This window comes from Dromiciops gliroides, chromosome 5 (genome assembly GCF_019393635.1).
Source record: "Dromiciops gliroides isolate mDroGli1 chromosome 5, mDroGli1.pri, whole genome shotgun sequence".
NCBI classification, from domain to species: Eukaryota; Metazoa; Chordata; class Mammalia; order Microbiotheria; family Microbiotheriidae; genus Dromiciops; species Dromiciops gliroides.
This window is the reverse complement of record NC_057865.1, coordinates 180,147,003-180,165,228: the sequence shown is the minus strand read 5'-3', so window position 1 is coordinate 180,165,228 and position 18,226 is coordinate 180,147,003. Positions and strand designations below refer to the sequence as shown.

The window sequence follows — 18,226 nt, the reverse complement described above, 5'->3', positions numbered from 1 at the left end:
ACCTGTCTGAGCTTTGGCTTCATAAATGAAGGGGCTAGACTATATGACATATTAATATTCCTTCTAGATTCAAATCTATGGTCTTATTATATAACCAAACTGGTGCCCTTGAACAGGAGTCTCTATCTCCCAACTTCAAGCATTTTCATTGGCTGCCCCACCATGCCTAGAATGTTCTCCCTCCTCATCTCTATCTCCTGACTTCCCTGGCTTCCTTCAAGTCCCAGCTAAAATCTTACCTTCTACAAAAGCCTTTCTCAATCTGCTTTGATTGTAGTGCCTTCCTTCAGTTATCTTTATTTTATTCTGTATATATCTTATTTGTATAAAATTGTATATTGTCTCCTCCATTTAGACTGTGAGCTCCTTGAAAGAAAGTCTTTTGCCTTTCTCTGTATCCCCAGCACTTAGCACAATGCCTGATACCTATTAGTCCCTGAATAAGTGTTTATTGCTCAACTGACTGACTAATGGCTGAAGAAACTTTAATGTTCTGAATCACTTCCTTTTTTCCCCAAATCTCAGGCTCAACAAGTTTATTTATTCACTGATAGAGGAATCTGATTATCATTTTTTCTATATCAGCTCTCATTTCATTTCTTACAGAAATCCTATATTTTAAATCCATAAGAGCACATAGAGACTATGCTAAAGACTTCAATAGGATTTGTACTATGATAATTCCCTGGATTGTAATGATAAAAAAGATAAGTGTGGCTATAAGGAAGTAAAAGGATGAATGCAACTTTAGAAAATATAGAAAACTAGAGTGAAAATATGGAGATTGTTAGAACTGCTATATGAGACAATGTCTTCATCAAATAAATAGGCTGGTGGTTTTAAAGAGTTGCAAATGATTTTCTTCATGGTACATATTTTAGAAAATTTGAAGATTTGGGCAAATTCTTAATTTTTTGGTTCTTATAAGCTGCTGAAGACTTGCTGTGTTCCTTTATGTACACTACAGTGGGTTATAGAATAAACAGGAATCTCTATGGCAGGGTAAAGTAGCTAAAAATGAACAGCTATATCAAGGAACTATGTGAAATATAAAGAAGCAAACGATGTTTTGTTATTTTCCATTTATGTGGTCCCTATGAGTCCTCATGCAGCAAAGAAATAACTAGATTCACCTTGGGACTGGAATCCATTGCATATTCATTCAGCAGGGACTAGTGCAGGAGGCTGATGATGAATTGTCCATGTTTTGATTAAAGGAAAAGAAAATATTTTTAAGATTCCATCAACACAGCTGCAGTCCATAACATTCCTACTACACCCTCTGTTCATTTCCAAGTGATTTCATTCTCTGTAAATCTCTCTTCCTTGACATATATTCTCTCCCCTAATAGCTTTTATCAAATAATGCAGGCATGCAAAATCAGTTAGGTGCCTGTCAGAACCTTGGGCTATCCAGTAATGGCCAAAAAACAAAAGGGGGGATACAATCCTGGGCAAAGCAGGAAGAATCCTATTCCTACACAGCTCTGCCATGGCCCCCTTCTCCAATTGGAATTCCTTTCCCTCCTCTCCCTCCCCCCAAATAAACATAACAACCTACGCTCAAGTCTAAAGTTATGCCATATCTGCCTAAGCCAGAAGACAAGAAGTGTCCACATTCCGAAAGTGAGTAGTAATTTCTGCTACCCTATTCATCCCCAGAACATCACTTTGGTTGATGAGAGAAAGGAAGATTGAGGGTCCAGAGAAGAGAAAAAACAAGGAGGAATTCAATCTACAAATTAAGGGTGCATCATTGTGGCAGAACATCTAGTAACTTTGTTTTTCACTGTCGCTGAGGCCAGATAGTCTATGTAAGAATACAATCCAAAAATATTCAGGAAGGAGATATATTGCTCACAGTAGTGTAACAGGCAACCTCCCACAAATTCAAGGGGGGTGGGGCATTGTACTTTCTATCACTCCCAGACCCACATACTCTCTGGACTCATTTTTATTCACACTTACTGCCAATATCCTTCTAGATCCATAATGTTCTTCACAAATCACTTCAATGTGTTATGGAAGTAAAACTGTAATAGTTTAATTGCTAAAAGTATATCAAGGATATGCACTGGCAGCAAACAATCTCAACAGTCATAGCCCAAGTAAGTTACCTGTCTTCTCCCAGGTCTGGTCCCAAGGACCTAGATCTATGAGTCCCAGTCTCAGCCTACCCTGGTCCATGAGGTCAATCTAAACCACCTACTTTGTATGAGTTATTAAATTCTGCCAATTCAATCTCAGCAAAATTGCTGAAATCAATCCCTTTTTCATTATCCCCACAGCCACCCCAAGAGAACAGGTTCTCATTGCTATGCCCTTGAACTACTATAACAGCCTTCTAATTAGCCTCCTTTACTCTCTCCCCACCTCCTACTATCCATCCTTCATGTTGCTAACAGATTAATATTCTTTATGCATAGATATGATTGCCATTCTACTACTCAAAATTTTTCAGTGGTTCCTTTTTGCTTATCAAATTAAGATTAAATTCTTATCTTCCAGGGGCAGCTAGGTGGCACAGTGGATAAAGCACCAGCCCTGGATTCAGGAGGACCTGAGTTCAAATTCATCCTAAGACACTTGACACTACTAGCTGTGTGATCCTGGGCAAATCACTTAACCCTCATTTCCCTGCAAAAAAAAATTTTTTAAATAAAATAAATTTAAAAAATGAAATTCTTATCTTCCTCTTACCTCTAGCTCAAAGTATTTCCTCCTTTCTCAAATAGCAGTTTGGGTCTTGTTCTCGATCTGATTCTGGACATCTCTTTTGTCCCTACCAGTCCTTGCCTACATGCCTTTCCATGTAATGATATGGTATGATATAATAAAATAATATGATATTGTGCAGGCATATGTATGCACATGAATATGCATATATTAACTCCACTATTCTGCAAGATAAAGCAAATTTTATTTCTTATCTGGAATGAAATTAATGATATAGTGGTATGTTTGCAAGAGTAAAGAAAAATTATCTACAGTTCCAGTAATGGTATGAGGTGACTGGTTGTAATCTCATAGTTAAAATATTATAAATAGTTCTCTATGGTTTCATTATTTATTTTATTAATAAATTATTTATTCAGTAGTTTTAATATTTAGTTAATCATAGGAGATTCCAGATTTAAGTAATATAAAGATATGAGCAAATATTTATGGAAAAAAGGTTTCTGTATTTTATTAAATAAATAATATTTGATGAACCAGATTGAAGGTACTAACATTGTGAGTTATACTAAAAATTTATTAATTAGAGAATATTCAAATATACCCTTGGATTATGCTTGAACTCAGGATAATAGGATTTAATATGGTAAAAAGTCAAGCAGCAGGAGGAAGGGTGACCTATAAGGGGGTTTGCTAACCCAAATAACCTTCTTACACACAAAATGTTGTCCTCCAAATGTTGTCTTCAGATGAAGAAACTCCATCTGAAAGTAAGACACAAGTTACTGCAGCCACAGTGCAGAGTCCCAGCAATGGGCAAAATTGTTTTATTTATGAAGTTGAAAGACCAAGAGGTAAAAGGTCAAAAAATCCTAAGACAAGAGCACTGCCAGTATGGTACCAATGAAGCAGGAGAAGTTTATTTTGTTATAACTCTGGTCCAGATGGCCATGTGAACAATGAAATTCATTTTTGTGTGAGAAGATGAATCCTACAGAATCAGCTTCAAGAAAAGAATATAGGGCCAGGGATGGAGATCATCCCAGATCCAAAAACAATAAGAAATACCTCATTAGCAATTATACCACAAGTCTTTCTCACACACACACACACATAATACCACTATCAAGATACAATCAGAGTGGGGGCTGAGTCAAGATGGCTGTGGAGAGGCAGCTGAACTCTCCCAACATTCCCCGCCGAACAACTTTAAAAAACTTGTTTTATTGTGCTTCACTCTGTTGCGCTTCAAAGTTATTGTGGGTTGGGGTTTTCTGTTTGTTTGTTTTACAAACTGAAGGGTTTGTGGCAACCCTGCATTGAGCAAGTCTATCAGCACTATTTTTCCATAATCATGTGCTCACATCATTATCTCCGTGTCACATTTTTGTAATTCTCACAATATTCGAACTTTTTCATTATTATTATATCTGTTATGGTGATTCAAGATGCATGATCTTTGATGTTATTATTGTAATGGCGGGGGAGAGCACTACAAACTGCAGACAATATTGTACGTGTTCTGACTGTTCCACTGACCAGCTGTTCCCTATCTCTCTCCCTCTCCTCAGGCCTCCCTATTCCACGAGACACAACAATATTGAAATTAGGCCAATTAATAACCCTACAATGGCCTCTAAGTGTTAAAGTGAAAGGAAAAATCAATCAATGCAGCAAACTTCATTGTTGTTTTATTTAAAAAATTGACACAGCCACTCCAACCTTCCACAACCACCACCCTGCTCAGTTAGCAACAATCAGCATCGAGCCAAGTCTCTCTACCACCAAAAAGATTATGACTTACTGAAGTCTCAGATGATGGTTAGCATTTTGGGGCTGTAAAGTATTTTTACTTAAGCATATATATTTTTAGACATAATACTGTTATATACTTAATAGATGGTAGCATAGTATAAATATAACTTTTATATGCAGTAGGAAACCAAAACATGTGATTTGCTTTATTGTGATATTCACTTTCTTTCAGGAGTATGGAACTAACCCTAGAATATCCCTGAGGTATACCTGTAATGCCTCAGATCAAATTTTGAAGTGGTAGAGCCAACAAAAAATCAAAAGAAAAACATTTTTCCAGCCTTAGACAACTTAGGAGGGGACGTGGGAAAACTGGAACTACTAATGCATTGTTGGTGGAATTGTGAACTAACCCACCCATTCTGGAGAACAATTTGGAACTATGCCCAAAGGGCTATAAAGCTATGTATATCCTTTGAACCAGAAATATCATAAGGACCTATACATGGAAAATTGTAGGTAGCATAAGATTGTAATAGAGTACTATTGTCTTATGACAAGGGTGATGGTTTCAGAAAAACATGAGAAGACATATATGAACCCATGCATGAGCATAGCTGTTCTGATCAATACAACAAAAGAAGACAATTTCAAAGGACTCATGATGAAAAAATAATAATATCCACCTCCAGAGAGATAACTGATGAATTCTGGGTACAAAAAGTATAATTTTCTCACTTTATTTTCTTGGGTTTTTTGCTATGTGGATAAAATGGAAATATGTTTTGCATGATTTCACATATATAATTGATATCATATTGCTTGCCCTTTCAGTGGGTAGGGGAAGGGCATAAAGAAAGGATATAATTTAGAACTTGAAAATTGTTTAAAATAAACAAATAATTTTTAAAAAATACAGTCATCCCATTTCCTGTTTAAATGCGGACTCAATGGCCATAAACATATCAAGTGCAAGTGAGAGAATTTTAATTTGATCTAAAAGCAAGCTATTATTGCAAGAACCAGCACTGAGAAAGAAGTGATATAAGGCCCCAGTTTGTTATCAAAAATTAAAGAAAAATGATAAAGTTCTTGGTAAAGACTTTGATGTAGAGAGAAATGTTGGAGAGATTTGAATCAGAAATAAAAGAAATTTTCAAAACGGGTAGAAAAATTTTAATGAGATATTTTAAGTAAGATTTCCTAGGCTGAAGAAGTCAGAAGGTGAGATGGCCCAAAGGCCTATGGTTATAAGAAATGGAACAATCAGTTGGCTTGATACAAAAGGATAATTAAAATATGTTCACAAGGAGACTTCTGCATAGAATCAGCAGTTCAACAATACCAAAGCCCACCTTGCTTTCCAAGTTGTACAGAGAACTGAAATAGAAGATGCTTCAAGTAAAATAGACACAGTATATACCCAAAAACTGCTTATGACTGAGGAGCTGAATGTAAACAAAAGGAGAGAAAGCTTAACTCAGAGGCAATAATAGCTTTCTTGCCTAGAACCTCAGCTCTATGGTACCTTAGGTAAAACAAACAAAAGCCCAAGCTTGGGAGTTTAAACATGCCAATACAGAATCTATAACATCGACTAACTTAGCTGTATATGTAGAAATATCAATAGACCATAAATGGATTAGAAACACTCAGATTGTAAATAGGCTAAATTATGTTGTCTCAGAAGAAAGAAAAAGAGTTACTTGTTTATTTCAAATTCATTGTTGAATTATATATAATGTTATTTTGCACTTTTTGATGTATTATAGATGTATTATTTATTCAATTTACCTATCATTATAACTATCACTACACATAACCCCTCAGTTTCCAGTTTCTTGACACTACAAAAAAGAGCTGTTATAAACATTTTTATACATATTTCAGTCCTTTTTCTCTTTCTTCTATCTCTTTGGAGTATTAATATAAATGCATGATTAGTAATGATCTTGAATTGCTCCCAATTTTTTTACCTCAAGGAAAAATATAGCCTATTTCAAATTACTTTCCTACAAAAGCTATAGCTATTGTTACTGTATTTTTTGCAGGGCAATGAGGGTTAAGTGACTTGCCTAGGGTCACACAGCTAGTGTCAAGTGTCTGAGCTGGATTTTAACTCAGGTCCTCCTGAATCCAAGGCCAGTGCTTTATCCCCTGCGCCACCTAGCTGCCCCTTGTTACTGTATTTTAAGAGCCAAATAGAAGGATTTGGTGATTAGATGAAGCAGTTTGTGGAAAACTGAAAAGAATTAATGGAGATGGTTGAAGAAAAACTATGGAGAAGACAGAAAAAAGATGAGGAAATTTTTTCTTGGGAAAACTGTCAACTTATGAAGTAAAATTAGAAAGGGAATTTTATAAGCAGTGAGTCTAGAGAGATTGTTGAGAATAATGGAACTCTGAGGTACTTCCTCATCCTCAACAGAGTGGCAAAAATGAAAATGACAAATGTTGGAGAGACTACAAGAAAAGAGACTCCACTGATGCAATTGAACTATGAACTGGTCCAGCCATTCTCGAAAGCAATTTGTAACTATGCCTCAAATGTCTCTACGCTGTATATATCCTTAGTGATGCCACTAATATGCATCTACCCCCAAAGAAAACAAAGAAAGAGAAACATGCATATATCCTCAATGAGATGAAGAAAAGAGGAAAAGAACCCATATATACAAAAATAATGATAGCATCTCTTTTTGTAGTAGTAAAAACCTGGAAGCTAAGGGTATGTCTAATGGCTAAAGGAATTATGGAATATGACTGTAATAGAATATTACTGTACCATAATAAATTATTAAATGGGCAGTTATAGAAAAAATGGGCAGATATGTATGAGCACAACCCGGAGAACAATTTATATAAAAACAACATTATAAGGAAAGCTTTATAGTGTACCTCCTGACAGAGATGGGCTCAAAATGAAGAATAAGAAATACATCTTTGGATATGACTAATGAGGGAATTTGCTTCACTGGATTATTCATATTTCTTACAAGCATTTTCTTTTTATCCTAAATGAACTGAACTGAAGAGTATGGGACTGCACTTTTAGAAGTGAAGAAAAGTCATATGAAGTTGCAGTGATGGTTCAAGGTGACTCTGGCTGTGGGTTTTTGCACAGCCTAAATGCAAATAATTGTCTATGTCTTTGTAATTGGTTACTCTGCAATAAAATATATCTTCAATAACTAATATTCATTTAATCCTAGGATACTTGGAGTTTTGTAGAGAGAAAATATGAGCAAATTACTGAGAAAGTGGGTTTCTTTAGTTAAGTAAAGTTAATTAAGTAAATAATATTTGATAAATTGAACTGATGGCTTCACTAACTAGGAAATATAACTCTGGCTTATCCTGGAACTCATAAGATGGCTCAGAAGTTACCAACAAGTAGAGTTAGTAGTTCAAATAACCCTATTACATGTGAAAGATTATTTCCCAAATCTTGTTATATATACGCATCTACACACATATCTCTGTATACATATGGATCATCTAACTCTAAATCCAGAATTATTTTTAATGTACCACAATATCCTCTATTCTACCCATACACAGTCCATTCAAACTTTACAAAGTCTACATTTCCTGCCCCCATGCATTTGTTTACATATGTATCATATCTCCTGTGAACTTGAAGAAGGTAGAGACCTTGATCTATTTAATCTCTATTTCTTCTGCCTTGCACGTAGTAATCATGTAAATGCTGGCTGATGTCATAGTTGTTGACTGAAGAGAGAATATACATGAAAAGGTGTGAAATAAATAATTTAATGAATCCACTATCTAGTCCAAATTAGCCATTATTGTCAAATCTAGAGAAATATGAAGTTATTAAAACACATCAAACTCATAGATACTAACCTGGGGGAGGAGGGAGTAAGTTGAATTGTCAATGGTGAAAGAGTACAATAATTCCCCATCATACCACATGCTCTTCCCCATAGGGGAATTTTGTTTAGTCATAGCAAAGAGATTGGCTGGATCACAGCATTGTTCCATTTCTTTCCTAATAGAAAAGACAAAGAGAAAATTTAAAACATATTAATGATGTTAAATATCAGAACCACAGACAAGAAAATTCCTTACAAAAATAATAGCTTACTGAGACTCAAGTGTCTAATATATTGGATGAGGATTATTAAGTTGTCTCAATGTTGGAATCACAATAAAACATAAACTCCCTTGAAAGCAGAAATGCTTCGTTCTTGTTTTGCATTCCTAGCACCTTGTACAATGTTTAGCACATACTATATGCTCGCTTAATTAATAGTTGTATAATTGGGTTGAATTGAATCACAGAATCCTAGATTATAGAATTTTAGACCTGTAATAGATGTTATATCATGTGAACCAAATACTTCATTTTACAGATGAGGAAGTGAGGGCCCAGAATAGATTAACTGCTTTGTGCATAACAGCTAATCATTAGCCAGACTAGAACAGAGGTCTGTGAACTTCTAGTCAAGTATATTTCCTATTATATTTCACTTACTCTTTGTTTTTTTGTTTTTAAGTGAGGCAATTGGGGTTAAGTGACTTGCCCAGGGTCACACAGCTAGTAAGTGTTAAGTGTCTGAGGCCAGATTTGAACTCAGGTACTCCTGACTCCAGGGCCGGTGCTCTATCCACTGTGCCACCTAGCTGCCCCTATATTTCACTTACTCTTAACTTCTTTTCTTAAGGGCATCCTGGTTCTATGTAATATTATTTTTTTAAAAAACTAGTTATAGAACTGGGACCTAAAAGCTTAGAGAGAATGACTTAATATCACCAGATTTAGTGGAATTGTCTTATCCTTTCATTACTTGTAATTTGCCCAACTACCATTTCTTCCTGTCATCCAATATGTGCTTCTGTTTTTATCTTCTCCCTTCCACTAAAAGGGTCATTTGATCATAAGAGTGAAGTCATATTGTATGTTTAAGTAAATTGTTATTTGAAAGAGGGTACTTTTTATAGCAAATGGAGTGAAATAATTTAGAATCCTCTAAGAAAATATAGTTTATGGCTTCATAAAATTTAAATAATTTTTGAAACCATAATGAAGTTATGATCAGTATTATTCTGACTAGCTTCAAAAGGCTACAAATACCATACTGAAGTAGTATGTCTTCTATGTATTTGGTTACTCATAGAATCACAGAATTAGGGGGTGCTTCAGGCCTTCCTGTCCTATCTGTACCTGAAGAAGATGCCTCTCTAAAGCATAGCTGACAAAGATTCATCCAGCCTTGCAGGAAAAACTTCAGTGAGCAGTGGGGAAAGAAAAGTGTATGGCTCTACTACTACTAGAGGGGAACCCCACTCCCACCTGAGATAGCTCCTTTCACTTTTGTGTAGCTCTGATTGTTAAGAAATATTACATCAGGCCATCAAAGGTTCCCAAACATTGCTCTTACATTTGCCATTTAGAGCCAAACTGAAAAAGTTTAAGTCCTGTTTCCCATGATGGTCTTTAAAAAAAAAAACACAGCTAAAAAAAATACACACACAGCTATCACAGCCCACCCAAATATTCTCTTCTCAAGGTTAACCATACATATTTTCTTCAAATGATCCTCAGAGAGCAAGATCTAGAAGCCCTTCACCAGTCTGCCCACTTTCTTCTGGGTGCTTTCCAGCTTAGAAATGTCCTTCCTAAAGTACGGTGTCTGAAACTGAATGTGGCATGTTCTAGATGTGTTCTAATATGGAAAAGTGCAACATTTATCCTTCTGGACATTATGGCTAATTTCATTGAAGATAGCATTGGTTTTAGATGCAAATGTGTAAAAATTTAATAAAAAAGAGCTATTCTCCCATTAAAAATGGGTCAAAGAGGGGCAGCTAGATGGCGCAGTGGATAGAGCACTGGCCCTTGATTCAGGAGGACCTGAGTTCAAATCCAACCTCAGACACTTAACAGCTAGGTGGGGCAGTGGATAGAGCACCGGCCTTGGATTCAGGAGGACCTGAGTTCAAATTCGGCCTCAGACACTTAACACTTACTAGCTGTGTGACCCTAGGCAAGTCACTTAACCTCAATTGCCTCACCAAAAAAAAATGTTTATTATTATAAAAAATAGGTCAAAGGATATAAAAGAGCAATTCTCAAATTCAGAAATGCATATTATCAGCCACCACTACCACATGAAAAAAAATGTTCTAAATCACTAAAAATAGGAGAAATGATCATTGAAATGGCTCTGAGGTCCACCTCATAATCATAAGACTGGAAAAGATGACAAAAAGGGAAAATACCATTTGTTGAAGGGATTTTGAAAGGACAGCCACAATAATGCACTATTGTTGGAGCCATGGATTGATTTAAATCATTCTGGAAAACAACTTAGAGCTATATTACAAAAGCTACTAAGGAGTACACAACCTTTGGCCTGGTGAGACTATTAGGCATTTACTCCCATATCAAATACAGTGGGAAACATATGTACAATAATATTTATAGAAGAGAGGTTGGAATGACTATAATAACCTCAGAGTGGTTTTAAAAATCACCAAAAGAATTATATAACTATATTAAAATAGAAATCAGAGTCCTTAAGAACACAAAACAGACAAACAAAATAAGGAGATGCTTAAAATTATAGCACTGTTGAATTTTAGTTGAAATGAACCTCAGCAGTCATCTAATGCAATCCACAGACAGAAATAAATTCTCATTGCAACATGCTCATCAAGTAGTCATCCAGGCTCTGCCTGAACACCTCCAAAGAGAGGAGTCCAATGTCCCTGAAGCACCCAATTCTACTTTTGGATGGCTCTAGTTGTTCGAATAGTTTGCCTGACATAAACCTAAATTAGCCTCTTCACAACTTCTACTCACTGCTCCTGGTTCTGCCATCTGAAGCCCCAAGATACAAGCATAATCACTATTCCATATGATAGCTCTTTAGATACTTGAGTTATCATATCCCTCCATATCTTCTCTTCTGTCCAGTCTAAACATAATAGATTCCTTCTACCAGTCTTCATATGGCATGAATTCAAGGTCCTTTGCCATGCTGGTTCTATTCTTCTGGATCATCTCTGGTCTAATCATCGTCTTTTTTTAAACTCCGGTGCCCAGAAATGAACATTATACTGGTCAGACATATTCTTTTAGGGCAGAATAGAATGAGACTATGATATCCTCATTCCTTGAATCTAGGGCTCACATAATGCAGTGCAAATTTATATTATCCCTTTTGACTGCCATCTCATCCTGCTAATTACATTGAGCTTAGTATATACAGTAAGAGCCCTAGATAATTTCCAAACTATCTACCTATGCTGCCCTATGTTTTACTTTCAAAGTTGATTTTCATCCATATTTAATCTTATTAGAATTATTAATAAATTTAATCTTATTACATTAAACCCAATGCTTTAGTCTACCAAAATCTTGTTGCACCTGATTATTATCCAAAGAGTACAGAGTATCTGAAGAAATAAACAACAGAAAATTGTAATATTAAGCATTGGATTCTTAGAAAAAAAGAGAATGGCAGACATGGGACACAAAAAGGCAAATCCATAAGAAAATTATTAAAGAAAAATTAAATGGATGAATATTCAGGCAAAAAAGTTTCTGAATTAAGAAAAGATGGCATATAAACAACCTAATCTCAGAAAAATAAATTGAGAAAACCATAGTTGATTTTCTTACAAGTCCAGATAAATGGTCAACATGTCAGCTGTTTGGGGGGGATAGTATTGGCATATTACAATGATGTAAAAAGGAATCAACAACATTTGGAACTTTTAATATAGAATAGATTTCCAAATATATATATATATATATATATATATATATATATATATATATATAAAGTACCTCTACTTAGGTAATTAGATTGAAGCATGCTTCAGCAATTAAAACCTTACTAAAGAAGCATAAAAGGTTAACAATCGATTAGGAGTACAAATACACAGAAGTGAATCTAGGGACAATCTGGAAGAACAGAAGCAAAAAGTAATAATAGTAAAATAAAACATGATATCTATAAAAACAAAGCATATTTATCTTGAAGTATGGATTAAAATAACTGAAGGATTATAGGCCTCCCAGAAGAACACAAACTAAAAAACCTAAACACTGTAATGAAAAAAATGAGAAAATTTTGCAGAACTTCTGATGATAAAATATTATGCCAATTAAAAGTATCCACATAAAACTTCCAGGAGAAAAATCTCAACACTCCAAACTCCAAGACACAGTCCCTTAATTTAATAATTTGCATGGCAAGCAACAAATTCTACAGATGTATTCTCTATCCACCATTAATTCAATTAACTTCAACTCAGTATACATTTATTTTTGTTTTTGTTTTTTTGCCAGGCAATGAGGGGTAAGTGACTTGCCCAGGGTCACACAGCTAGTACATGTCAAGTGTTGAGATTGGATTTGAACTTGGGTCCTCCTGAATCCAGGGCCAGTGCCAGTAGACATTTATTATCACCTACTATGTGCCAGGTACTGTGCTAAACCCTTTGAAATACAAGAAGAGGTAAAAGACACTCTGATCTCAAAAAGCTTACTAGATACAAACAAATACATACAAAACAAGCTATATACAAGATAAAAAGAAAATAATTAACAGAGGGAAAGCACTGGAGTTCAGAGGGGTTGGGGAAGGCTTCCTGTACAAGTTAGGATTTTGGTTGGGATTTAAAGGAAGCTGGGGAGGTCATCAGGAGGAGTGGAGGAGGGAAAGCACTCCAGGTATGGGGGACAGCCAGAGGAATAGCCAGGAGGCCAGTGTCACTGGATCGAGAAGTCATGTAGGGGAGTAAGGTATAAGAAGACTAAAAAAGCAGGATGGGGCTAGGTTATGAAGGGTTTTGAACACCAAACAGAGCATTTTCTATTTGTTCCTGGAAATAACAGCGAACCACTGGATTTTACTGAGTTGAAAGTGGGAGGGTGACATGATCAGACTTCAGTTTTAGGAAAATCACTATAGTGGTTGAATGGAGAATGGATTGAAGTGGAAAAAGACAGACCTACCAGCAGGCATGTAATCAAGGCATGAGGTGATGAGGGCCTGTATTAGAGTGGTGTCAGTGTCAGAGAAAGGGCTTATTTATGTAGGTTTATTTGATATCTTGCAACTTTGCTAAAGTTGTTCAATGTTACAAGTAGTTTTTTAGTTGATTCTCTAGGATTATCTAAGTATTGCATAATGTCATCTGCAAATAGTGATAATTTTATTTACTTATTGCCTATTCTAATTTCTTCAATTTCTTTTTCTTCTTTTATTGTTAAAACTAACCTTTCTAGAACAATACTGAATAATATTGGTGATAATAGGCAGCCTTGTTTCACCCTTGATCTTATTGAGAATGCTCCTAGCTTATCCCCATTACATATAATTCTTGCAGGTGGTTTTAGATAGATACTACTTCTGATGGTAAGTAACATTTTATTTATTCCTATGCTCTCTAGTGTTTTTAATAGGAATGGGAGCTGTATTTTGTCAAAAGCTTTTTCTACATCTTTTGAGATAAACCTATGATTTCACTTAGTTTTGTTAATGATGCTGTCAATTATGTTAAGAATTTTCCTAATATTGAACCAGCCAAAGTATAATATATTCTTCTCCAGCCTTTTACCTTTACTCTGTGTGTATCTCTCTGCTTCAAATGTGTTTCTTGTAAACAACATAATGTAGGATTCTGGTTTTTAATCCACTTCCATTTTATGAGAGAATTCATCCCATTCACATTCACAGTTATGACTACTGTGTATTTCCCTCCATCCTATTTTCCCCCTTGTCCCTCCTCACTAGTGTTTTGGTTCTGAATACTACCTCCCTGAATCTGCTTTCCCTTCTTTCTATCAGCCCTCCTCCCATTTCTTTCCTCTTTCCCTTCCTATTTCCATCCTTCCTTCTATGAGTGCCCCCTCTTCTCTTTCACCTTTCCCAAGAAGAGGTCATATTTGGGAGATGTTACAAAGGTAAAATCAATAGGCATTGGCAACAGCTTGGATATGGAGAGTGGAACTGTGAAGCATTCAGGATGACTCCTAGGTTACAAGCCTAAGGCTCTGGAGGAATGGCAGGAGATTTTAACATCCCTCTCTCAGTTTTGAAGGAAAACTACAAAAAGGGGAAAATATAGAATTGAACAAATTGCCTAAGAAATTAAGCTAAAACACTTATGATGTCTACTAAATGGAACTTCTAATGAATATAAGTATTTCTCAGCACCACATGGAACTTTTACCAAAATTGACTGTGTGTCAGGACACAGAGATATTCCAAACAACTATTAAAGGGCAGAAATAGCATACACATTCTCTATATACCATAAAGCAACTACAACAAAAAAATCTAATCGGTTCAAGGAAAAAACAACAACCTCAAACTCATGTGGAGACATAACAATGAAAACTTAGATAATGAGTCAAAAAAGAAATCATTGAAGTAATTTATAATTATGTGAAAAACATGATAATGATGAAACAACATATGAAAACTCCTAGAAAATAGCTAAAGCAGTACCCATGAAAAATCTATATCCTTAAAAATATATATTAACAAAATGGAAAAAAGGGGTAATGAATTCAATATGCATTTTTAAAATTAGAAAACCAACAAATAAATCTAAAATACGCACAAAAGAAAAGATACTGAAAATTAGAGGAAAATAGATAAACAGAAAATAGAAATATAGGTATAACAAATTAAATAAAAAGTTGGTTCCTTAAAAAGTCTAATAAAATTGATCATTTTTGCCAACCTGATAAAAAAGAAGAGGGGAGAAAATCACATCATCAAAATATAAAATGACAAAGGTGAAATCACAAGAAAATCAGAAGAAATAAAAAAGAATTATCAGAATCTACTATACTTAGTTACGTTCCATCAAAACTGAGAACATAGGAGAAGTACAATAACTTCAAGACTTAAAATATCTAAGGTAACAGATCATATAGAGATCTTAATCAAGACTCAGAAAATTAAATAGAATTAGTTGTTACTAGTTTTAATTGTATAAATTCAACTACAACATGCTTCTTAAGGAAATCAAACACAACTTGAATAACTAGAGGAACTGCTTGTGCCAATATAATACTAGCAAAGTTTATGTACAGTTTCAATGCTATGCTAGTTAAATAAACAAAGGTATACTTTACAGAACTCAACTAGTTAGTTGGAAACACAAAAGAACAATATTCCTGATATTGATGCATTGACAGGAGAATTCTATCAAGATTTAAAAGTATAATTAGTATCAATACTAGACAAATTATTCTCAATTATTTTTTTTTCCGAGAGAGGAAAATGAATGTCCTGGAGGGAAGGAAAAGGAAAATTAGGGCATATTATCTTACATAATGCTAATACATAAACATCAAAGAAAGGGGCATATAGAAGCTGACACTTGAACTCCACTCTTATCTGGACTGCTTAAAAGGAGAATGTGTGTGTGTGTGTGTGTGTGTGTGTGTGTGTGTGTGTGTGTAAAACTACATACATGTATGTGTGTTGTATGTTTATATTTGTATGTGTATGTATATTATATATGTATGTATATATGGAGAGAAAGAGAAAGAGTTTGGTACAGAAATGCATTTTACTCAACAGGGAAATAGGAGAGAAAGGGGAGAAGAATGTCAAGATAATGGAATGTGATAGATGAGAATTGGCAGATACTCAGGAGCCCACCTGAGTGGATTACTGGCTGATTTGACTGGATTACTAGTTGACCAGATTCTAAGCACATCTGGCTGGTACTTGAGAGTAGTTAAGAAAGCATGGTTCTCAGAAGCTAACAAACTTTGAGCTTCCTGCCCAGTCAACCAACCATCTTGAAGAACCTCCCATTTCTGGGAGGGGACAGAAAGGAGGAAGGAGAGCCTGTGGAGGGAACTCTGTCTCTTTTGGTTCCTGACATCGTGGTGGCAGCAGGGGACTACACAGAGGAGTTGAGGAAAGATAGGATTGCCAGGTTGTAGGAATTCTGTTCTCAATCTTTCTCTTTCTTTTACTATCTTTCAATAAACTCTTAAAAAACTTAAACTTGTTTATCAGTGATTTTAGTCAGTTTCCCCCAAAAACTGGGGGGACAGATTAGAACCTACATTTAGAAATTTAAATTACACAAGAAAAAAATGGAATTAGAGGGAGAGCAGATTAAGGCAGCAATTAGTCATAAGCAAAACAAATTCTAAAGATGTTCAAAAATATTAATAGTTCTTTTTAAAAATAATTTTATTTATTTTGTTATATTTTAAATTCTGAATTGTTTCCCTCCTTCTTTCCATGCCATACACTAGAGAAGACCACCATTTGACATAAATTTTTAAATACATGTAAAACATACCATGTGTACTTCTAATTATCAGTTCTTTCTCTGAAGGAGGGTAGCATCTTCCTTCATAAGTCCTTTATAGCTGATTTGAATATTTATGGTATACTATATTATAGTACAATATAGCTTGGTTGTTCAGTTATTCTTCTAACAATGCATGGCATTCTCTTGGTTCTGCTCACAACTTTTCATTACTTCATGTAAGTCTTTCCAACACTTTTTTTTCTAAAACCAACCAGCTCATCACTTCTTACAGCACAGTAGTATTCCATCACAATTATATACTACTACATCCCCTCAATTTCTAGTTCTTTGCCACCACCACAACAGCTACTGTAACTATTTTAGAACATATAGGTTATTTTTCTTTTTTCCCTGATCACCTTGGGAAAGAGACCTAATACTGGTATTGCTAGGTCAAAGGGTAAACAGATTTTTAGAACTCTTTGGGCATAATTCCAGACCACTCCTCCAAATGGTTTCAGCAACAGTGTATTAATGTCCCAATTTTTCCACATCTCCAATATTTGTCATTTTCTCCTATCATTTTAATCAATCTGATAGGTGTTTGATGATATCTGAAAGTTGTTTTAATTTGCATTTCTCTAATCAATAATGATTTAGAGCAGTTTTTTATTTGATTATACATAGTTTGTTTATTCATTGAAAAAAGTGCCTCACAAAACCAATGCAACCAAAATTAGAAAGAAAGCAGAAAACCGGGGGCGGGGAGGGGGGGCGGTGCTGGCGGGGAATTTGCAGCAAGTATCTCTGACAAAGGCCTAATTTTGCAAATATGTAGAGAACTGAATCAAATTTATAAGAATATATATATACAGGGGCAACTAGGTAGCGCAGTGGATAGAGCACCAGCCCTGGAGTCAGGAGTACCTGAGTTCAAATCCGGCCTCAGACACTTAATACTTACTAGCTGTGTGACCCTGGGCAAGTCACTTCATCCCAATTGCCTCACTAAAAAAAAAAAAAGAATATATATATATATATACATATATATATATATATATATATATGTCATTCCCCGATTGATAAATGGTCAAAAGATATGAATAAGCACTTTTCATACAAAGAAATCAAAGCTATCTACAATCATATGAAAAATGCTCTACAGCACTATTGATTATAGAAATTCAAATTAAAACAACTACCTCACACCTATCAGATTGAGTAATGTGATGGAAAAGGAAAATGATAAATGCTCGAGGGAATGTGAGAAAACTGGGATAACTAATGCATTGTTGGTGGAGTTGTGAACTGATCCAACCATTATGGAGAGCAATTTGGAACCATGCCCAAAGGGTTATAAAATTGTATATACCCTTTGATCCAGAAATACCACCACTAGGTCTATAAACCAAAGAGCTCAAAAAAGGTAAAAGAACCTATTTATTAAAAAAAATTATAGTAACACTTTTTGTGATAACTAAGAATAGAAACTGAGGGGATGCCCACAAATTGAGGAATGGCTGAACAA

At 35.1% G+C, this 18,226-nt stretch overlaps 1 protein-coding gene across 1 annotated transcript in view; it reads right to left on the bottom strand.

Annotated features, from left to right (window-relative positions):
* The window catches only part of ST8SIA1 (ST8 alpha-N-acetyl-neuraminide alpha-2,8-sialyltransferase 1), a 133,660-nt gene that overhangs the window by 94,828 nt on the left and 20,606 nt on the right, over positions 1 to 18,226 (bottom strand). The window contains exon 2 of the mRNA XM_043966643.1: positions 8,299 to 8,443. Within this exon, the coding sequence (XP_043822578.1) occupies positions 8,299 to 8,443 (145 nt within the window). The remainder of the gene's footprint in view (positions 1 to 8,298; positions 8,444 to 18,226) is intronic.